Source organism: Argentina silus (assembly GCF_951799395.1).
Source record: "Argentina silus genome assembly, chromosome: 19".
Taxonomy (NCBI): domain Eukaryota; kingdom Metazoa; phylum Chordata; class Actinopteri; order Argentiniformes; family Argentinidae; genus Argentina; species Argentina silus.
In genome coordinates this window covers 5,160,171-5,183,064 of record NC_139673.1, presented here as the reverse complement: position 1 = coordinate 5,183,064, position 22,894 = coordinate 5,160,171, and the positions used below count along the sequence as shown (strand labels likewise).

Here is a 22,894-nt window from a genome sequence, read left to right as displayed (position 1 = left end):
AGAGGCAGATAAGCTTCCTCTTACCTCGTCATATTCACATTCTTCCACAAACCTGTAGCTATAGCTCTTATTTACCCCAAAATGTTAAAAACAAGGTTACAATCATGTCTTTCACACTTTGCCACTTTCGTAATGGTGGCCTCACTCCCCTCTTTTCTTTTAATCATCTACGCTCCACCTTGCCATGTATCCTAGCAACAGCCATCTCTGCCTTCTGTCACCATTCCATTAATCACCGTGGCGACTGTGTGGGAGAGAGGCTTTATGTGTTGGCCTCTTAGGAGCCGTGTTGTTTGTATTTTCATATTTCTACACATCTCTGTCAATAAAATCTCTATCTACACAATCCCTATCTATACAATCCCTATCTACCTTCATCTACGTGCAGATTACAGAAGGCTATAGCACCCTCTCATGTTGCTGAGGGAATGACGGCCCATCCAATGATTTCGTAATATGAATATTTAGTGGCATCTTCATCCAAACAGTACAGTGAGGGAATATATTGTTGGTATCCATGGTCCCAACAGGAATCGAACCCACAACCTGAACGTTTCTAAGGCCTGCTCTACCAACTGGTAGCATATCCCTGCCAGCCATTAGGACTGGTCTAGTCATTGCTTTAAAAAAATCTTGAAAATATGATATGACTTGCAAGGAATAGAATGTGTCTTTTTTTCTGACATTATACATTTTTTAAGCATTTCTCAGCACCACAAAACACATCATGTTGCAAAACAGATAAAGTATCCTTATCCTCAATAGGACCCTCCAATCTTCATATGGCTATAATAATCTACAATATATGCCCTGAAACTCCAACACAACAACCCTATTCCAGATTACACTGCTACTGCCCTCCCCAAATTTCAGACAGCTGCCACATAAACACACGTGTAAACAACAAAGAGATAATGCCCAAAAACAAACACAAGCTGTCCTGAGGACAATATCATTTCTACATTGTACAAACGAACAACATACAAAGTTGAATAAATAACCATGGAAACCTATATGATGTTCACCAATATTGATGTGTTAAAACAGGTTGCTGGTACAGAGGACATTGGTAAACACACACACACACACACACACACACACACACACATACTCTAAAACACACACTGTGCCTGTTATGGAAAGTGATACATCCACCGATGGATTCTCTGTCGGTCCACAAAAATGAAGAAACGTTCTGTCTCTCTTTCCCCCTTCTCCTCCTCTTCTCTCTCTTTCTCTCTCTCTCTCTCCTTCGCCTGCGCTAACTCAGTGCACCGTGTTCATCCCTTTCTCCCTCTCTCCCCAAAACTGAGCCATTTTGTTTCAGCAGAGACAGCTACCTCTATATATCTAGAGCACAATTTTATTCCCACAGTGATGGATTCATCATGTGCTCCCTTTATATTAATGTGTGCTTATACTCCAGTGGATTTTCAGTGATTGGATGCTTTATTTTTTTTCCCCTGATCATTACATACATAACTTGCCCCCCCCTAACCCCGCACACCCCCCCTCCTCCTCCTCCCCCTCCTCCTCTCCTCCTCCCCTCCCTTCCTCTCCTCCTCCGCTCCTGTCCTCTCCCGCCGGCCCTGCTATCTCCTAGACCCCCCCTCTCGCCTTTGCCGCCTCACATACCGATAGAGATGCAGACAAACTGCCCCCCCCCCCCCTCACCCCCCTTTCAATGTGCATTAAACACACACACACACACACACACACACACACTCAGATGCATGCAGCTTTACCCCTCCCCCATCTCTCCCCCCATCGGCCACACTTACCTTTGCAGGAGATGGAGGAGAGGAGGATGCTGTCCTTGCTCCCGTTCCTTTCCCTCTTAAAGGGCACACCTGCTTTGCTATCGCTGCTATTTCTCCCCAAAACAATAAAAATGAGGAAAAAATAAATCAAAATCAAAAGCAGTACTGAGTACTGTGATTAACAAAATCCCCCATTTTGATGCTGCCTCTCTCTCTCTCTCGCTCTCTCTCTCTCTCTCTCTCTCGCTCTCTCTCTCTCTCTCCCTGTCAGAATATGCCTCTCTGTCTCCCAGCTGCTCTGTGTGTCTGTGTGTGTTTATCTATTGCAGATCTCTGCTCCTACTGCTGTCTTATTTTTTGCCTGACAACACAGTGGGGCCTGAGCATGCTCAGTTGGAGCCAGCAGCTGGTCATGTGACCTGCTGCTGACTGCGTTGCTGGCTGAGGGGGATAAGAGGAGAGAAAAAAATGGAGGAAAATGGCGAGAGAGAGAGAGAGAGAGAGAGAGAGAGAGAGAGAGTGTTAGTGTGTGTGTGTGTGTGTGTGTGTGTGTGTGTGTGTGAGTGTGAGTGTGAGTGTGTGTGTGTGTGTGTGTGTGTGTGTGTGTGTGTGTGTGTGTGTGTGTGTGTGTGTGTGTATTTGTAATAGCATTCATATTTAAAGAGTGCATGTCTGATATCAACCTCCCTCTTCCTGGTGGCTTTTTCTTAAAGATAATATGAAAGACAAACCTAGGAACAAATCCTTCAAATACGTACTCTTTATGCGAAGCTAATACCTTGTGATGTTTGTATTTGGTGTACATACAGTACAGTGTAGCAGCAAGGCTATTGTTCTTGCTATTGTCTCAAGACAATAGTCATTAGCAGCTGTGCGACAGTGCTAATCAGTATTTACCCTGGTTAGCAGTTAGCATCCTGCACCACGCTTAGTATTGACCTAGAGTATAGCATGGGCAGATTAGGCACTGGGGGTAGGGGGGGGACGGACGGACGGGGGGACGCTGCCTTTCCAGAGCTCAGCTGTGTGTCCGTCTCTGTCTGTCTGCTCCTGGAGGAAGACAAGAGACATTTCCTCAACCTTCCCTGATGTGTTTTGGAAAGGATTCAAAAGGGCATCCAAAGAGTCGTGACCCTTGCCAAGATTTTCAGCCTGAATTCAAATAGCGGGCATATTTCACATAGGGTGGCACAGGGTGGAATGCCATAATCATTAGGTCAAGTGGGTTAGACTGCACTGTATCATCATATCGATAAGCATGCAATACAATATCTTTAACATAAACTGTTCCAGCTGTTCCATAATGGTCTTATTCAATGATGGAAACCCTCCTTAGAAAAATATGATCCCTCTGACGTAGAATTCGATATGAAAATACATGATTATCATCATAGCCGACACCGTTTCACCCTGCTCTCTCAACATATTATGAACGCGGTTAATCTAGTATGTGTACATCTATAGGATTTGGCTTGGGGATTTTACCTGAGTGAACCTTACCTCATGACTAAGGTGTTAGGGGAGATTAATGCTCTGTGACAGGTAGGGGCGTGGCCGGTGGATGGGCTGGCTGATTGATTGGATTGCAGGTTTGTCCCTCACCTGGGCAGGTGTCCATTGGTCCCGGGGACAGTAGAACGGAGCGCAGATCACAGCCTGAGCCTGGTAGAGGCCAGAGATACACCAACATGGGCAGTGGCAGCAGCAGCAGCAATACTCCCGTTGAGATCAGGTGAGAACTGCTGTAGGAGGGGACAGGAAGGGGTTAATTAAGTTTCACTAGGGGGTGTATGGATGAAGAAAGGGGGGGGGGGGTCAGAGGGCTGATGTGTATAGGCTACAATCCCTGTACACTTAGCCTACAAAACGTGGTACTGGTAGTAGACAACAGAGCAGTAGTGGAAGTTGCTTCCTAACATCGCTTCATGAGGGCAAGAGGCACCGTATGTAATCACTAGGTGGCCTTTCAATAGTCTTGTGTTCTGTTCCTCACATCCTCCTTCCTTGCTTCCTTCTCAAAAAGCACTGGAGGAGAAGAGCTATGGTTCCTCCCCTAATATATTCTCCTTCAATACTTTTTTAGAGGGAAGTGAGGAGAGAGGATGTGAGGACTAGAGGAAAGACTATTGGCCACTGTCTCATGTCTAGGGTGAGATTTGTGGTGCATGTGTGTCTGTGTGTCTGTGTGCAGAGTCCGCCATCTCTGAATATCAACACAACACTGCAGGATAGGAGTCCATTGGATTATATTGTGTACAGTATGTACGTTGGTGTAAAGAAATGCAGGCTTTATAAAGTTTGTCTGTGCATCCAATCAAGACTATTCAAAATGTCAGCTCCAATATTTTTATTTTTATTTTGTCTTATATTAAATCTACCTGAAATATATTAATTTCATATTGGTGTTTTGCCCCCTAAATAAGTACTTAATTTAATTTACTACCCATATAACATTGTTAGTGCAGTAAATCAAAAGTTGCATTGTTGATTAAATATAATTACAATGCCATCTATTTATAAGTCAATGGCAATTCTGCTTTCATAATGCCATAATGGCTTTTCCTTATTATGAACACTAGAGGGAGCTGTTGATTGCCAGATGATTTCCCAATGACCAGTGATTTCCATTTCCCTAGAAGTCAGGCTAGAGTTCCTTGAATGCAAATGTTGGATAAATGTAGAGTAAATCAAAGATTTCAACATCGATAGATTTCCAAACCCAAAATTGGAGAAGTTACAATATTTCGTGACGGTAATGTAGACGAGTTAAAGACACATTACAGAACTAGACCACACAGTCGTTCGTGTAGGGCTAACACACTTGCAAAAGACAGCTCACACAGAGGTTGAAAGTTCAATTAATCATTAGTTATAATTAATTTATTAAGCACTGCAGTACTTGCCAAAATTACTTCATCAAAAGGGATTCTATGGGTGTTCTACACTGAACATGCATGATTTCTGAAAAGTATAGCCTGGACTTTTTTTTTTTTTACCTGGACCTTTTATTTAATATATATGGTTTATTGCAGAGTACTGCTGTAGTTCTATGTGCCTGCAAGGGGGACTGATTAGAGACACACGATTATTTGGTGTGTATTACAATTTGATACATCCAATACAATGTGTCTCTACACTCTCAAATGATCTCATTAGATACGTGAGAACATTCTGTGATGCTTCCCATGAAGCACTGCGGCATTGAGGATGTACGTGCATCCCATCGCGTGCATCCCATAAGTCTCATCAAATAACACATTGTTTAACACCAGAGAAATTCACGTAGGCTACATCAAGAGTAATATATTCGAGGTTATTGTGAGTGATGTTGGAAATACGAGTTATGAAGTTAAATGAATCATAAGAAGTCGTGGTACCCACATCGTTGACACATTCAATAAATTCTACCGCATCCCGCGGTCACATGTCGGCCTCATGCATCGGAGATACTTCTCGATCCCCTGATTGGTCGCCGGTGGTACCGTACTTCTGCCATATTCAGCCATGTAACCTTCCCCATCGTAGATAGATACCATATATCCTTCATTCGAATTTTACAACCGTGTGTATCCGATAATATGCTTTGGCTATTAGAATATATTAGAGTTATTGAAACAATTTGTGTCGATTGGGGACGTCATTATATCTTTTAGATACCTAATTATTTCTCGCGGATGTATATGTGATGTATCCTAGAAAAGTAGTCCCGGCTAGTCAGGAGGATCACCTTGAGCTGCTGGGTGTAACAGAAGTGCATCAGTCCAGCAGTTGTTCATCGAGATAAGGTGAGTATCAACATAAGAGCAGTAGTTAGCGAATTATATTATGTTTGTTTTGTTGACACTTGAGATGTCTTCAAATGTGTCTTTAATTTAGTTTCCATCAGTTTTGCTACTCGGCTAATAACAAAGCCTAGGTTATCCAAGAAGGGGATGAATGCCAACATTTTTGTGCTCGCTGTCTAGGTTTGGCAGCTAAACTTAGCCACTTACTAAGAGGATACTAGTCGTAACGTTACAGCCTTTCATGCCACACTAAACCACTTCTGTGGAGTTATTATGTTATCAGGTTGCGTGACTATTCCTAATATTCAACCTGCAAGAAGAAGAATGTGTTTTTTCCTGTACACCGTTGTCATTAAATAATTGTCACATTCGTCATAACAAGGCGGCATGCTATTTCGCCAGCTTGCCAGTCACATAAGAATGTAACTCTTTTATTAAGTGGTTGCCCGATAATATGTCAAGAATGTAACAGTGTGAGTGTTTAATGCGCATGTGAAACCGAATACGGCTTCTCTGCTTCCTGCTGTCTCCTCTGGTGGGTGTGGTTGCGTGTTGAACCTGCCATTCCATTGGCCAGCTCCTTTTCGTGATGTGTCCGGTTCGGGAAAATGTGACGCAGAGATGGAAACGTGACCTGTGGCGCATCAGCCACAATGTACTGCAAACAGAGATGATGATGGTGATGGTGATGATGATGCGAACTCAATGTTATCATGATCACCCGTTTAATTACATCAGTTTTGCATTATGATAATTAATCACAGATTACGTGGTTCTACACTCCTGACACCCTGTCCAGTGCATTGTGCATTCATATGGTAGCAAGACATGGATGCAACGTCTTTGTTTGATGACCTATGTGAAATGTCCACATAACCACGTTTACTGCAGTGACTTGCTGCAGTGGTGTGGCTTGGACCAGTCCTGTCACATTAGATCAGTAGAGGGTTGGCCTGGTTGACTCTGGGGATGGATGGATTTCAGGGTTACCTTCTCAGAGAGAATGGACACTCCTCTACTGTGTCAACTAGTTATAAAGCAACTCTAAAGTTGTCTTGGCCTTGATTGTAACCTGTAATCTTAATGCACGCCTACTGATAAGTCTTAAGATAAAAATCTTATGATAAGAGTTTTATGATCACATGAGAGTCGTCTGACTCTCTGCTGCTTTACTCCTACTTTATTTTGCAAATTATTTTGCAAAACAATTTTGTTTTGAATGATGCCTACCATACTTGATTAAAATCTGGGGGGGGGGGGGGGGGGGGGGAGAATGTCTCACAGAATTGGTTCCCAGAATTAGGCGAGCTCTCCGTGGTGATCCTATAGCAGAGCCAGGAATCAGATCAGTTCTCAGGCCTCCCGGCTACTCGTTTAGCCACGGCCTTGGTGTTCCTCCCACGTTCGGACACGTCTGGACGCCCAGTCACTGTTACGTAAGGGATTCTCCTGGCCCTGGGCCCTGTGCAGGAGGAAATGGAAGCTGGTCTCAGAGGCTCAGCCAGGTCATTGTCTCGAGGGAGCTGGCTTCTATTCTGGTGAGCCTCCCCAGGACAAAGAATCAGTAGGTTTATTAGTTTGTCCTACATTGGGGAGGGGACTTAATGGGACCCCTGTGGTTTGTCTTAGACTTGCCCCTATGGTTTAACTATGTCACAGTATGGCCCAGAATAGTGCCTCTCATCGGAGTGATAATGATTGTAGCCTAAGTGGACAGTGCCGCATGCTCAAGGAGAGATGACGGTCTGAAAGCACGTAGGCAACTCAGACCCACAGTTGGTGTCTAGGTGGTTTCCTGCTGGAACTTCCCAGAGTGAGTGTCACAATTCTGCAGCAATTAGCCTAACTGATCACTAGTGAAGACTAGTGACTCCCTATCACTCTTGCTGTGAAAGTGTGATTAAAACCAGTCTTGTAAGAAGCTAGATTCCTTGAGGTTGGAAACTCCTCATGACTCATTCCACATGCTTGAGTCACACCTGATCAACTCATACTTCACTTCCTTTTGAGAGCAGAGTAGAGTAGGAGGAAGGAGAAAGGTTGCCACCTCCACGTGCGTGACTGCGTCCTTGACCTGTGGTGGTTGTGAGGGCGTAAACTGCAGCTGTGATGCTGCTGCTGCTGCAGACCTGATGCAGCTGGCGTGACTCCCATGCAGTGGGGGTGCTCCAGTGGCCACAGGTCTGCTGGGTAATGCTAGGCAGGACAGCAGAACATGGCCTCTTTCTGCTGTGTAATGCAATGCAGCACAGTGCACTGTCACCCTGAGTGGTATGACTTCTAGCAATGATGCTATGCTACATTCTATAGTAAACTCCATGGTAGCCTGATGCTATGCTACACACATTCTATAGTAAACTCCATGGTAGCCTGATGCTATGCTACACACATTCTATAGTAAACTCCATGGTAGCCTGATGCTATGCTACACACATTCTATAGTAAACTCCATGGTAGCATGATGCTATGCTACACACATTCTATAGTAAACTCCATTGGAGCATGATGCTATGCTACACACATTCTATAGTAAACTCCATTGGAGCATGATGCTATGCGACACACTCCAATGGAGTTTACTATAGAATGTATGTTGCTGTGCTACATACATTCTATAGTACACGCCAAGCATTCCTCGTGTCTTCACACAAGCTATGCTTCCTCTGTGTTATTATTAGAAACACCCTCCCCTGTTTTAGCGCTTGGGGGGCAATATGACCCATAGTCGGTGGCAACATGACAACGGTGGTGTGTGTGCATTGGTAAACCGGCAGCTCTGAGCACCTCATGTATGTCCGCAGTATCTGGGCATGCCCGCTCCCCAGACGTCGCAGCCTGGGCTGTGTGTGCACTTTATCCTGGCGGAACAGAAGAGGATTTAATCCTGAGCCCCTGTCCATGCCGTGCGCAGGCAGGCTCACTCAACCAGGAGTCCTTGTCAGTCCGGTTAGCTTGTTTAGCTCTGCCGCTGCTCAGCGTCCTCTACACAGTGGGAACACGGGGTCACACACACTGGGGCTTCTCTGGAGGCCTGTGGCAACTACGTGCCTCTTCATCCCCAGGAGGAGCAGAAAGGTCTACTGGTGGTACGTAGGCTACGTAGCGTAGCGGGCTAACAGCGTTGACTGAGCGTTGTCGTGACAGAGAGAGAGAGGGGGGGGGGGGCAGGCTGTTCACGGTCACCGGTGTCGGATTAGCTTACGTCACTGTCATGGCCGCTCCTAGGATGTCATGTTATGTCACTCCTGTGAGGCTACCTCTGGCTATGCTATTGCTAGCAACGTGCAGTGAAGACATGGATGTGTTCACGCATTTCTACATGTGTGCTTGAATGAGTGAATGAATAAATGGGCGGGACGAGAGAGTGTAGAGAGAGAGAGAGAGAGAGAGTGTAGAGAGAGAGAGAGTGTAGAGGGAGGGAGAGTGTAGAGGGAGGGAGAGTGTAGAGGGAGAGAGTGTAGAGAGAGAGAGTGTAGAGAGAGGGAGAGTGTAGAGGGAGGGAGAGTGTAGAGAGGGAGAGTGTAGAGGGAGGGAGAGTGTAGAGGGAGGGAGAGTGTAGAGGGAGGGAGAGTGTAGAGGGAGGGAGAGTGTAGAGAGAGAGAGAGTGTAGAGGGAGGGAGAGTGGAGAGAGAGAGAGAGTGTAGAGGGAGGGAGAGTGGAGAGAGAGAGAGAGTGTAGAGGGAGGGAGAGTGGAGAGAGAGAGAGAGTGTAGAGGGAGGGAGAGTGTAGAGAGAGAGAGAGAGTTTACGGTTACAGTGAGAGGTGCGTTTGTCGTAAGGGATTGGAGGGGATTAGTAGCAAGCAGCTCTAAAGTTAGATGTATGTGTGTCAGTCAGATGTGTCCTGCTGTTGGTCAGTGGGGCAGCCCACTGGCCTGGGGTCAGCCCCAACATCCATCTCTGTCGGTGCAGCAGGCTGCCTGTGAACAGTGCCAGACCATAATAAACAGTTAGCCAGGTCAGACAGACCTGTCCTTGAACCCCAGAGCACCTGTTGCAGAGCCACCATCAAGCTTGTTGTGGCTACAGCCACAGGTGAAGCTCCAGAGGCAGCAGGCCAGGTCGGGCCAGGACTTTCTCAAAGAGAGGCTAACACAAACCAGTAAAACCAAAGGTTGCGGTGTTGGTGGCTCTGTGCTGATTTTATTGGCCCATTTGGATCCAACCAGAGCCATAGTTGTTGTTTTTGCCATGCTTGACTTTGCCCTTATGGACCTGCGTCATTTGATGTTTACTCAAACTCTATGAAGGGAGGTCTTTGTATCATGGCAGTATTGGTCATAGTTACTGCAGGCTAAGTTTAAAGTCTTAACAAGGTCCCACGGCCATCCCGTGAGAGTGGATATGCCCTCCTGAATCATCCCCGATAGATTCCCTACACGTTGGCTGGCCCTCTAAACAGTCTCTGGGTCCCAGTTGTCTTCCTTCTGTTCATCGCATCCTCTCTCTCTCATCCTTTCTTTCTTCTCAAAACGCGATGTTTGATGTTCTCCTCCATTGTGTTTTGAGGAGGAAGTGAGGAGAGCAGATGAAAGGAAGAGAGGACAGATGGGGTTGTGAATCTAAGACTGCAGACTTCCGTTAATTTACATTTGTACATTTACGGAGTTTAGCAGACGCCTTTATCCAAAGCGACTTACAACAAATACATTTGTTTAAGTAAGTGAATCATCTATCCATCAGCCTTCATAAGATAAAGTAGTCTATGGTAGGACCAGGGGCTATTGGCAGTGACGATGCTAGAAGAAGGAAGAATTACTTGATGATTTTTTTTTTTCCAATGAAATGCATTTGAAATACAGATTTCTGTTGCATTAGCCCAACCCCCCCTCTGTGGTCTGGTCTAGGGGCTTCTCCCAGCCTCTGCCGTCTCAAGCTTAGTGATCACTGAGGCTGCCTTCTCCGAACCCCGTGTGTGTGTGTGTGTGTGTGTGTGTGTGTGTGTGTGTGTGTGTGTGTGTGTGTGTGTGTGTGTGTGTGTGTGGGGCTGTGGAGAGCAGGACGTGAGGGTGCTCACGTACAGCGCTGGGCTGGCTCTGTCTCTTGAGTGTGTGACGTCACCTGACTGAGCTGCTGCTGGATGAGTCTATTGATTTTACTGGGGCTGTGTGGGATCCCCTGTCATAATGCATTAACACACACACTACGTGATGAGTACGAAGTTGCCACAGAAATGGCAGCATGGAGATTTTTGGGGGTCATTTTGTGATGGAAGGGAACATATTAAAAAGCGGGTCTCAAAGTTAAAAGCAGAATACATCACCTTAATATAAACCGTTAGCCAACATATAGGCTAGTTCAGCCTAAATATTTACACATGGCCGACTGAGGTACCCTGTAAATCCTGGTCATATAGGAGGAGATGTGGTGTGTGTGTGTGTGTGTGTGTGTACGCGAACGTGTGTATGCGCGTGCATGTGTGTCTGTGTGCATGTCTGTCTCTGCTCTGTATACAGGACTGCAGAGGAGGTTGCATGCTGCAGATTATCTCCTGTTTTAATAATTTAATCTTCTGGAGAGTATCTTAAAGACATCTGGTCAGGGCCAGGCTAGTGTAGCTGGCATCTGTTCACCACAACATGCACCAGTGGAGGCTGGTGGAGGTAGAAATCGGAGGACGGGCTCATTGTCACGCATGTAATGGAATGAGGAATGGTGTGTGTTTCCATACCATGCATTACAATGAGCCCGTCCTCCGATGTCTACCTCCACCAGCCTCCCCTGGCATGCACCTGGTCTGCTACCTAGATTGCACAAATGAAACCAATTGAGAAGCCTCCGATGTTCTGTGTACTGGGAGGTTTTCCTGGGAGCAAGATTCAATCAGCGAAAGTGGTCTCTGCTAGTTTAGGTGTCACTGTATCGTTTAGAGCTGAAAGCTTATACCCCTCTCCTGTTGAGGTTAAGTCCTGCTCTGTAACCCTACCTGGTTCAATGGAAAGTTGGCAACTCTATAGTGATTTCCCCCCCCCCACCCCCCCATCTCTTTAGCACTTCAAACTGCCTCATCGAGCATCACATTCCTGGGTTATGTAACCCTCACAAAGCCTGTTGGTGTGGAGGAAAAGACACTCCTCACTCCAACATGCTGCCGCCTGCCTACACAAAAGGACAGAACTACACACGGCCTTGGGCTGTCTGAATGACTCATTTAACCTGCTGGTCCAACCCTCTCCCAATATCATAAAGATCCAGCGCATGGCATCGTAACACTGCCCGTTAGGGACGGGCACGGCAAATAGGGAAGTGTCTCTCTTGAGCAAGAGAACAAGTGTATTTAGCAATGCGTTTGATGCCGTTTTAGGGTTTCTGAGTCCTGCGTGAAGATGCAGAGAACAAACCAATTCAGTACAATTCAAGGTTTATTAAAGACTGGCAATGAGAACTGTACAGCTTTGACAGAATATTAGTTTCCCACAGTTATTTACTCCTGGAGAAAGGGATTCTCCCCACTCTCACCCTACTGCAGTCATGCATATGGAAACCTTCCAAGTTTCATGAGAAACCTTTTAAGTCGTATACCAAAAAGCCTCCCTTTCTGTATCAGATACAAATGATTTTTTAGACCAGCTGTGGCGGTCATCCAAAGGACAACTATCCCATCCCAGTATGCAACATGGTGACTTATAGCATGGTCCAAGAGTTCATACAGGCTCCCCAACTATACTATAGGGTGGCCATAAAATAATATGTTGATACATCTATACATGTTAAATACAGATTATATTCAAGTTTCCATCACAGTGAGTGAGCAGGGCCCGTACCGTTGACCTATGTTGAAATGGGTACCGTTATGAGAGGAAGCTGATGAAAGCACCATGAAAGACCGCATGGTGCCGTTGCCATGGGTGACTCAGCGGTAGAGATGAGGGGGAGGGGAGAGGAGAGGAGGGGGGAGAACTGAATGTACAATGTGAAATGTCTCAGTGCGCCCTCTCCACCTCGACTGAATGCTTTTGAGTGGAACAGGATTCGCCTTGGCTTGTTACTTTATCACTCCGTATTATCAATGTCTTGATTGTCGGGGCTGCATGAACTGAACTTGAACTTCCCGTTTCCTCACAAAGGTTCCACATTCCTGAAACATTTTTTTTTTTTTTTTTGCACACGATCACTGCATCATCTACTCTGTGGCTCAGAAAGCTGCTCGTTGTCTGATTAGAGTATGCTGGTGATTCAGTGCAGTGAGAGGGTGTAGGTTATAAAACTACTCTTGACGGCGTCATAAACATCACTGTGGTACTCACTGTTTGCTTGGTCACTATGGCAGTGTGGATAATCATAATTGCTGCGTAATGTCTGCATAATACTAGCTATTCTGGAAACTGAATCCAGTTAAAGACTGGCATCTATTGACTCCAGTGCACTCGTACCCCTGACATGACCTCTTGTCCCTTCTCTCCTCCCTACAGGTCTTCTCAAGCTCTTACCATGCCTCAGACAAAGTCTCAAGACATGGGCTCTGCCTTCATCCAGACGCAGCAGCTTGGTGCCGCCATGGCCGACACCTTCCTGGAACACTTGTGCCTGCTAGACATAGACTCTGAGCCCACCACCGCCCGTAACACCGGCATCATCTGCACCATTGGTTAGTGGCCACACACACACACACACCTGCTACGGGACCACCCTCTGGGGCAGTTTGCCAGCCAGAACCTACACACACACACTGTACTGTGGTATTGCAGTGCTCCCCTGGTGTTAAACCCAACCTCTCTCTCTCTCCTCCATATTTTTAATAACAGGGCCAGTCTCCCGCTCTGTGGATACCCTGAAAGAGATGATCAAGTCTGGGATGAACATTGCACGCATGAACTTCTCCCATGGCTCTCACGAGGTGAGCTCTCACATACACCAGGCTAGACGGACAGCTGAACAACCCAAACACAAAATGCTAGGTTACTTTGAGTATCTTAAGCTCAGGTTTAGCTTCTCAAATGTCTCTTCCCTAAACACCAATTTGGCAGCGTTGATTAGTTAGGGTTCTTTGTGAAGTCGGCCACACCTTCAGGGGATTTGAACATCCGTGCTTGGAATTGGAGTTTTACTGCATGGCAACCCCAAGGTGTGTCATTGTTAGGCCGGGATCAAAGGTTAGGCCTTACACTCCGGAAACCTGACCCAGGGAGGTCTGTGCCTCTATAAATACTTCATATCTGTATTCACATCTGTGTCTTCCTGCACTGGCTTTATCTCTGCCGGTGCCACACAGGTGGAGTTTGACACACCTGTCTGTCACCTGCTCTAATTCCCTGCTCAGCAGAGGTCAGGCAAAGACGCTTCATCTGGCCATGGCTGCTAAGCATCCAAGGCCAACGTATAAGACGTCTCCTCCCCGCATCATGCAGCTCATCAACATGTTGGTCACGTCGTGATTTATAGCTTGATGAAATTACATTTCCACCAGCTGAAATGAGACCCAGGTCTCAATTGTCTGACAAGGTGGCCCATGACGGCCTCTGGCAAGTTAGAAAACAAACTAACATTCTGTACGTGATCCCATGTGACATGAGTTCTCTTGATGTATTTGTGACACCTTGCACTAGTTGGCTGGCCCTCCCTTGTGATGCCAAGGCCTGCCAAGGCTGCTTGTGTTATGCCAAGGTTGCTTGTGTTATGGTGCAGTAACTGTAGTGCAGTAAAACTCCAACTTGGAATGAAAGGGTGAAGAGGGCCAATATGATTAACTGCCACGTAAGTGCTTATGGAGAGCTTACCCAGATGGGGAGTATGATCCATAGGAGGCTAAGCTAAGATGTGTTAATCTATGGTACATCTTATGAAATGGTAAAGCCTGCTCCCAAACTCTGCTAGGATTCCGTCTTTGTGTGGGAATTCTAACCAACCAAATGGTACAGTAGTAGGCTAACTTGTTTGAAAGGCATTTTGATATTTGATGACTAGGTTAGAAACCTGTGTAGTTTTAGTGCCCTCGTTGGTAGGGTGAAACAACCTCTTGAACTCTTTCCTAAACAATGTTATCTTAATGAGTGAATGTCCAGGTCAGGTCAAGGTCAGATTTATTATCCTACTGACGGGTAACAGAGAGTAAGAATTTGGTCATGAAGTGGAGACTGCATCATGAATTGAAATTCTAAGTCCCTTCATGCAATGAAATTGAAATGTAGTCTGACATTAAACTGCTGAATTGTAAGAATTTCAACCATTGGAATTTGGATGTAATTACAATTTTCCATATTGCATACTTTGAAATTGGAATTAGCATTTATTAATGAATGAACCATTTTGAATTAAAATACACTATGATATAGCTGAGATTCCTAAACAGTAACATTAATAGATGTTATGCTGTAGTTCTAATTATCTAAGAATATTGGAATTAAGCAAACTATTGGTCTAAAGCGGGAATGTAATTACAGGTATTGTTTCGGAGGATTATTGAATTGGGAATTGTATTGTTTGAATTTACTAGGAGCTGGAATTTAAATTCAATTGATGGATATTCCTGAGAAAGGGATTGAATTTGTGGAATTGAACCCAAGCCTGGTAAAGGCTATGTTGTTATTTCTAAATATCTGAAAGTGTCACCAGGCTAGAGGAGTCCCCTAATCCTGGTATTCAGTTGAATTCATCTTCAGAGCTTCTTAGTTTGGTGATGGGTTCAGTGAACTCAATAGAAAACAACCGTCCTTAGTTTCTCACTGGAGGCCAACAGGTAGACAGACGTATGACCTAATAATGGCAGGCTAGACTACAGCGGTCATGGCTTTATCAAGTTTATGACCGTAGTTAAATATGCGTTATCTAACAATGCCCTACTGTGATGTGTTTATAGCTGATTACCCTTACACCTATGCCACTAGGTGTTGTACTCGGTGACGTGACTTTTCCCCTACATTCCAATGCTGTTGCCCACCGTGTACTGAAGTGACTCCCCTCTGTTCCTCAGTACCACGCCGAGACCATAAAGAATGTTCGTGAGGCCTGTGAGAGCTTTGGGCCTGGCAGCATCCACTACCGACCCGTCGGTATCGCTCTGGACACCAAGGGCCCAGAGATCAGGACCGGACTCATCAAGGGAGTAAGTGGAACGTCTTAAGTCACTGCCCTCTTGTTTTGTTCTGAGCACATAAACCGAGTGTTTTGGCAGCTCTATCCAAAGTTTACAAAACCCTCATCTTGTTTCATAAAATATTGTTGTGTTGGAAGTGATACGGTAAAGGATTTGATAAGCGCATCCTTGACCAGTTGCAAGAGCGACTTGCTTTACTTCAACAAAGACTCTTCAACGAGGCGTTGCTCTTATCCCGATCCTCCTGTTTTGTGTGCCAGAGCGGGACCGCCGAGGTGGAGCTGAAGAAGGGGAACATGATCAAGCTGACCCTGGACGATAGCTACCAGGAGAACTGCGACGACGAGACCCTGTGGCTGGACTACAAGAACATCACCAACGTGGTGGAGATCGGCAGCAACATCTACATCGACGATGGCCTCATGTCCCTCCAGGTTAAGGAGATCGGTAAGTTCAGACGAGAATACTTCTTTGAGCGTATCCCTCTGTGGGTTTTTTTTTTTAGGGTCTTTGTAACCTGGTGAGATGTTTCTGGAGGTGCTGATGGCTGTCCTCTCTGTTCCCCAGGCTCTGACTACCTGATGTGTGAGATCGAGAACGGTGGCTGCCTGGGCAGCAAGAAGGGCGTGAACCTGCCCGGCGCAGCTGTGGACCTGCCAGCCGTCTCTGATAAGGACATCGCAGACCTGACGTTCGGTGTGGAGCATGGGGTCGACATGGTCTTCGCCTCCTTCATCCGCAAGGCCGCCGACGTACACGCTGTCAGGAAGGTTCTGGGTGAGAAGGGCAAGAACATCAAGATCATCAGCAAGCTGGAGAACCACGAGGGAGTGCGCAGGTGTGTTGAATTAATGCAAAAATAATTCAAATTTTTTATTGTAATGCATGTTGTAAAATGGCATCCTGTTCTGTCCAAGTTAAGCCCATACGTTCCATCCCTTCCACAGGTTTGACGAGATCATGGAGGCTAGTGATGGCATCATGGTCGCCCGCGGAGACCTGGGAATCGAGATTCCCACAGAGAAGGTCTTCCTCGCCCAGAAGATGATGATTGGCCGCTGCAACAGAGCTGGCAAGCCAATCACCTGTGCCACACAGGTGAGCCCACTACTGTCACCGGGGACACAGGAGAAGTTTCTATGTTGCCCTTTCGCTAGACAGGGATGTGACGCTGTACTCTCTCTCCTGCTGCTGTGATGCGAAATGTCACGGATGTTGCCCTACTGTCTGCCCGCCTCACAATGTGACCCCCGTCCACAGATGCTGGAGAGCATGATCAAGAAGCCCAGGCCCACCCGCGCCGAGGGCAGCGACGTAGCCAACGCCGTCCTGGATGGAGCTGACTGCATCATGCTCAGCGGAGAGACCGCCAAGGGAGACTACCCTCTGCAGGCTGTGCGCACACAGCACATGGTGAGAGCGCCCCCTACAGTTAGCCTCTGGTCTGCTCCCACAGTCCAGAGCCTCCACCTTGCCCCATACACACCACTAGTCCTGACCTGGGCTGTGTGTGGACACGCATAACAACTGGGTCAGAACTACTGGATTCATGCACGCTGTGGAATCAGCCATTCAGTCATTTATCAATTGTGTATTGTTTTTGTTTGTACAATGTATGCTTCTGTGATTTTGTATTTGCATTATTTTGTGTCTGTCAGGGTCAGCCAAAGCAATCTAGATTTGACCGAATTAGATAATGGTTTCTAGTGTTACTGTTTTCTAACAGACGCTCACAGGTTTAGCAGAGTGAACCGCATGGATGGATGGATGGATAATGCAGTTAATGCTGTCCTCCTTTTTTCTACTCGGCTGGCCTCCATTGTCCTCCTCTCTCGCTTTCTGCACCCCTCTCTGGATGCGGGAGTGACTCAGCAATCTTAGAGCACCTGCCTTTGAGCTAGCTGCTGCTGCTGCTGCACATAATTAGACTGCGTCATCTCCTCCACACTTCACCCTCGTAGAGGTTTTTCCCCTCGTACACATTGCATTGTCATCTGATCGGACTAAAACCGCTGTCCCACAGGGCTTACACTCGCGGACTAACCCTAGCCCCCCTGCCCTCTCTGCACCTTGTGTCTTTTCTATAATCTTGCTTTGAACGTTTTCCATCTTTGTTTGTTTGTTTCCATTTGACTTGTATGGCAGCTTCTACTCGCCTCATGCCTTGTTTGACTGTGTCTGACCTTTTCATCACCTGTGTCTGCAAAGGGTGCATGTTACAATAACTCCAATTGGCTACAGTCTGCTGCTACTCTCATAAAACCCCTTCACAGCAAGCTGGTTTGAATAAGCAAAGCTTTGTGTGGTGTGTTGTTATAGAATGTCAATGGAGCTATGGAGTCATCACACGGATGATCTAATGCGTCATAAAGCAAGGTTAACATGTGTTTTATTGTTGTGTTGTAGCAGTCCTTAATACCTTAACCGAGGCTGTGATAGCTGCATAGCATCCACCTCTATGCAGGTCCTATGGACAGCAAGGGTAAGAGACTTTGTCATGTATTGAAATAAAAATGACCAGGCCAAGACGCAGTTTGTAAAAAATGTTTTAAAAAATCCTTCTTTCACTGACTGATGGTTCGTCTGGTGGTTGTCCCCTTTGGCGGGCATCAAGGTTGCCAAATGTCCCTTGCAAAATGGACAACCATCCGACGAACCATAAAAGTGAGTGAAGGAAGGATATTTTTTTTGTGTCCTTTTTAATTCAATACAGCTGTCCATAGGACTTGCATAGGAGGATGCCATCCAGCTACGGCTGTGATTAAATGCCTATTGGATGTTTTAACATGTACGTTTTGGTTTTTTTGTCTCACTAATTGGACTAAAAACCCATCTGTCCCCCCCTCTCTCTCTCTCTGTCTCTCTTCCTCATTCTCTCTCTCATCCTCTCCCTCACCCTCTTCCTCTGCCATTCCTTGTATCTTGTCTTCGCCTGGCACCCGATGTGTCTGTCTACTGCATCTTACCCTGGGCTCTGCCAGATCGCTCGCGAGGCCGAGGCGGCCATGTTCCATCGGCAGGTGTTCGAGGACCTGCGCCGCAGCATGCCGCACTCCACCGACCCGGCCGAGGCCATCGCCATCGGCGCCGTGGAGGCCTCCTTTAAGATCTTGTCCTCTGCGTTCATTGTGCTCACTAACTCTGGCAGGTAGGCAGGCAGCGGAGGCCACTGTAGCTGCTGGCTGGGCTGGGACGCAGGCACTTGCACTGGGGGGGGGGGGGGCGGGGCCTCTGTCGGTGGTCAGAGTAGGGAAAGGCAGGGACTGACCGGGAGAGCATGGCAAACGTTTACAAGTGCACGTGGTTTACACCAAACAGAACAGTTCAGTCTCCGTTAGAACTGGCCACATGACTGCTAGTCAGTGGCACTTGTTGATGCCGCCCGGACCGGCTATGCGTTTGCCATCCCTCTCTGGTCAGGTGTGTGCGCCTCAAGTGTGTATTGGTGGTGTGACTGAGGTGTAACTCCCCCTACCCCATTCCCCCCCCCCGCCCCCTTCCCTTGGGCCTCTCACACACACACACACACACACACACACACACACATACACTCAGATCGCTCGGGAAGCGGAGGCGGCCACCTTCCACAGGCAGCTGTTTGAGGAACTGCGGCGCACCACCAAGCTGACCCGAGACCCCTCGGAGGCGGTGGCCATCGGCGCCGTGGAGTCCTCCTTCAAGTGTTGCGCAAGCGCCATCATCGTACTGACCAAGACGGGCAGGTAAGAGTAGGACTGGGAGGGGGACGGGGGACAGGCAGGAGGTAAGGTCCTCCCTCACACTCTCAGTGCATGTACTCTGCCCCCCTCAAAATCCTAATCCTACAAAATTCCCCCTCCCCCTCCCCCCAACTCAACGTCACAAGAGTGGAACGCCTGCATGGTCTTAGACGTCAACCCACCCTTGATTTGATTGTGTGTGTGAGTGAGTAAATACTGTGGTTGGGAGATTAGAGTTATTGGAGCAATAGTAGGGTGGTGGATCGGGGGTGGTGTGGTGTTCTTGGCTGGTGCAGTATGCACTGGGCTACTGCCAGACCTGATTGGGGTTGCACAGACAATAGACAAAGGCCTCTCTACTGCAGTGTGTCAGTGAATCGCTTTCAGTAGCAACTGCATAGTATACTGAATGATCCTTAAAGCGTACACACAATATAGCATGATGTACACACAGTAAAGCTTAAACACTTAAGTAAAGGAAACACACTGGGTATACACTCACTGAACACTTTATTAGGAACACTTGTACACCTTCTCATTGTGGAGGTGGTGTAATGGTGTGGGGAATGTTTTCTTGGCACACTTTGGGACCGTTAATACCAGTCAATCATCGCTTGAATGCCACAGCCTATTTAAGTATTGTTGCTGACCATGTGCATCCCTTCATGGCCACTATTTACCCATCTTCTAATGGCTACTTCCAGCATGATAATGCACCACGTCACAAAGCAAAAGTCGTCTCAAACTGGTTTCATGAACATGACAATGAGTTCAGTGTTCTTCAGTGGCCTTCCCAGTCACCGGATCTTAATCCAATAGAACATAGATGCCCATAATGGTGTCAGATCACTAACCTCTAGGCTTGCAGGTACCTGCAGGTTTCTTTACAAAGTCAGTCCAATTGTGTTGGTCCGTGCACATATCGACTGACCCTTTTTGAGTCCTCAACCAACCTTGACATTTTTTCCGAGCTATTTTTAAACTCCCATTGAGCTGCCTTTGTGTGCCCAGTCTAGGCTGGCTTGTCACTGCAACCTCAATTCAGGCTTGACTGCCCAGCTGATTGGACAGACTGAAATGTTATCTCTCCACTGTGGCGCCGAAAGCTGACGATAGATTTGCGATGTTCACTGGAGATCTGTGTGTGTAACTCATGAATGTGATGATCATGCCAATTTCCCTGCTAAACCCAATGCATGAGTTTGCGGTATGCAAAAATTAGTATTTTTTTTACAATTGCATTGCACAATTGCATGCACTAATGCAACATAATCAATTGATCTAATTCAGTCAATGTGACAATTACCCGTGTACAGATTTTCCATTACAGTAAAGGTCATTGTTGTGGTCTTGCTCCTAGGTTAGTTGCTAGGTTAGTTGCTAGGTTAGTCACACAGTCCTACGACATGTCAGGCGAGTGCGTCTGTAGGCGAGGAGTGACCTGTGACGTCTCTGTCCGCAGGTCCGCCCACCTGATCTCCAGGTACCGCCCCCGCGCGCCCATCATCGCCGTGACCCGTAACGGCCAGACGGCCCGCCAGGCCCACCTGTACCGAGGCATCTTCCCCGTCCTCTACAACAAACCCGCCCATGACGTGTGGGCAGAGGACGTGGACCTGAGGGTCAACTTCGCCATGGAGATGGGTGAGACTGACCAGCCGTGCTCTTCCTATCCAAACATTGTATACAGGCTATGAAGACTGTGTTGGACACTGATTAGTGTTGTGTTGGTGTATGTATGGTGTTGTCATTGACTCCCCTGTTTTCTGCCCGTTTCCCAGGCAAGGCCAGAGGGTTCTTCAAGGAGGGCGATGTCGTCATCGTCTTGACCGGCTGGCGCCCAGGCTCCGGTTACACTAACACCATGCGTGTGGTCCTGGTGCCCTAAACGTCCCTGATAGGACTGTCCTGCTCTACCCCCCCCTCTTTACCCCTCCATCATCACCCCCCCCCACTCCTCATCCCTTCTGCTCATGGTCCCTGTCCCACCTTCAAGCCAGGGCTCACAGACTCACACCCCCCCCCCCCCCCCCCCACGGTTGTAGATGACTAGGCAGGAAGGAAACTCAAACACCTGGTCTCTTCTCCCGACGGCCGGTGGTGATGACTCGTCCAATAGGATTTCTTCTCACTCCAAGGTTCCCTCCACCCCCCTCCTTGTAGGTGTGCCGTCGTCGTCGTCCCCCCACCTCACCACCCAGTATCCAGGGTATCTGTACATGCCAACCAGAAACAACTGTATTTATTCACACAAAAGCCATGTACCACCACCCCTACATAGAACCTGACTGAAAGTGCAGTCTGCATGCGCGTCTCAGCTCATGTTTGCGGAGGGGGGAGGGCGCTGCGGAGGGTAACGGTCTTAAGAGAGAGCCCGTTTGTACTAGAACTAAGAAAATAAATCAAAACAACAACAAAAAACCAACACTCCTGCCTATAAAGCGAACAAAAACGAACGGTGGCGTCCTGAAAGCAGAGGGCTCCTCTTAGGGTCGCTGACCCCGGTTCAACCCTTCTCCCAGACGGAGCCCTCCACTAGTGCAGTCTGTGTACGTTGTGTTTCTGTATAGCAGCTTTCTCTGCACTGTATTTGAGTGTTACGCTCCCAATCGACTGTAGCCGATGTTACATTCTGTATTATACTTGACTTTTGTGAAGGGTGTATTTTTAAGTTTGGACGTCCGACGCTACTTATATTTTTTCTAACTGTTGAGAAATGCTAGCGTTTGGGCGGCCATGTTTAGAGTTGTATTGTTGACTACAGTTACTGTTTTGTTTCGTGTTGTAGTGAGAGAAGCCCTTTACATTTATTTGCATCTTTTTTTTTTCCGGTCATAACAAGTTGGCACTTAAGAACCACTGTATGTTTTAAAGCTGCGACATGGTTCACTAATATCGATGATGAAATATGAATGCAGCATGAATGAGGGTCTTTCTGAAGGAAATGGGCGTGGGGCTTAGGGGTGAGGTAGACGAAGCCCCTTTCCCTCTCAGCCACCCCATTGGATGATAGGTGGAGCCCTTTCTACTCTTCCATCCTCCCTCCCTCCCTCCATTCTTCTTCTTCACCTGCTCACTCTCTCCTGTCTGTCAGTGACCTAGAATTGTGTGTGTCTAACTAACTGTGCACCTGCTTCTTTGATTGTGATGCTAGGGTGTGAGGTCCAATGATATGTCAAGGCTAATACAATGTTAAAATCTGGTGTACTGAGTTGTCCTACATGAGTGGGTTTCTATCAATAAAAGAGATGAGCACCCATCTTGGTCCCGTCATTATTGTGTGTGTTAAGCCTATCCGTATGTTGTGTTGTCAGAGATAGATTACTGATGTAGTTGGGTCTGGAGATGGAGTGTGGGTGATGCACTGGGTATTCAGCAGAGGGTTCATGAGGTATACGAGCTATGTAAGGTAAGACACGTATACCTGGTCTGCTGTTGCTGTGTATGATGAAAGCTCAAGGGCTGCTCACTCAAGTAATGTTAGACAATTATTTACATGACAGTACATATAGACCTTACACCTAGCATGTGACCTCTTACATGAGTTTAACACGGCCTTGCTGCGTCAGCAAAGAGCCTTGAATGTCCATTCTCCACA

General features: G+C 47.0%; 1 protein-coding gene across 2 annotated transcripts; it reads left to right on the top strand.

Moving 5' to 3' along the window:
• The first annotated feature begins 5,492 nt into the window (after positions 1–5,492).
• On the top strand, positions 5,493–21,718 carry pkma (pyruvate kinase M1/2a). 2 transcript variants are annotated; one of them, XM_083690921.1, is made up of 11 exons: positions 5,493–5,545; positions 12,957–13,132; positions 13,290–13,381; positions 15,455–15,586; positions 15,838–16,024; positions 16,145–16,415; positions 16,525–16,675; positions 16,838–16,990; positions 19,133–19,299; positions 20,759–20,940; positions 21,078–21,718. In XM_083690921.1, exons 2-11 carry the CDS (start codon positions 12,976–12,978, stop codon positions 21,182–21,184), a joined length of 1,599 nt encoding a protein of 532 aa, XP_083547047.1. In that variant the 5' UTR covers positions 5,493–5,545; positions 12,957–12,975; the 3' UTR covers positions 21,185–21,718. The 2 variants fall into 2 exon arrangements, with proteins under 2 accessions (XP_083547047.1, XP_083547046.1); XM_083690920.1 differs by lacking the exon at positions 19,133–19,299 and adding an exon at positions 18,559–18,725.
• The last annotated feature ends 1,176 nt before the right edge of the window (positions 21,719–22,894 follow it).

Excerpts from the sequence above, each read along its gene's own strand:
- pkma (XM_083690921.1), top strand. The coding sequence starts at position 12,976 with ATGCCTCAGACAAAGTCTCAAGACATGGGCTCTGCCTTCATCCAGACG. Across the intron at positions 13,133-13,289 it reads CGGCATCATCTGCACCATTG|GGCCAGTCTCCCGCTCTGTG; the intron begins GTTAGTGGCCAC and ends TTTTAATAACAG. Across the intron at positions 19,300-20,758 it reads GTACTGACCAAGACGGGCAG|GTCCGCCCACCTGATCTCCA; the intron begins GTAAGAGTAGGA and ends CTCTGTCCGCAG.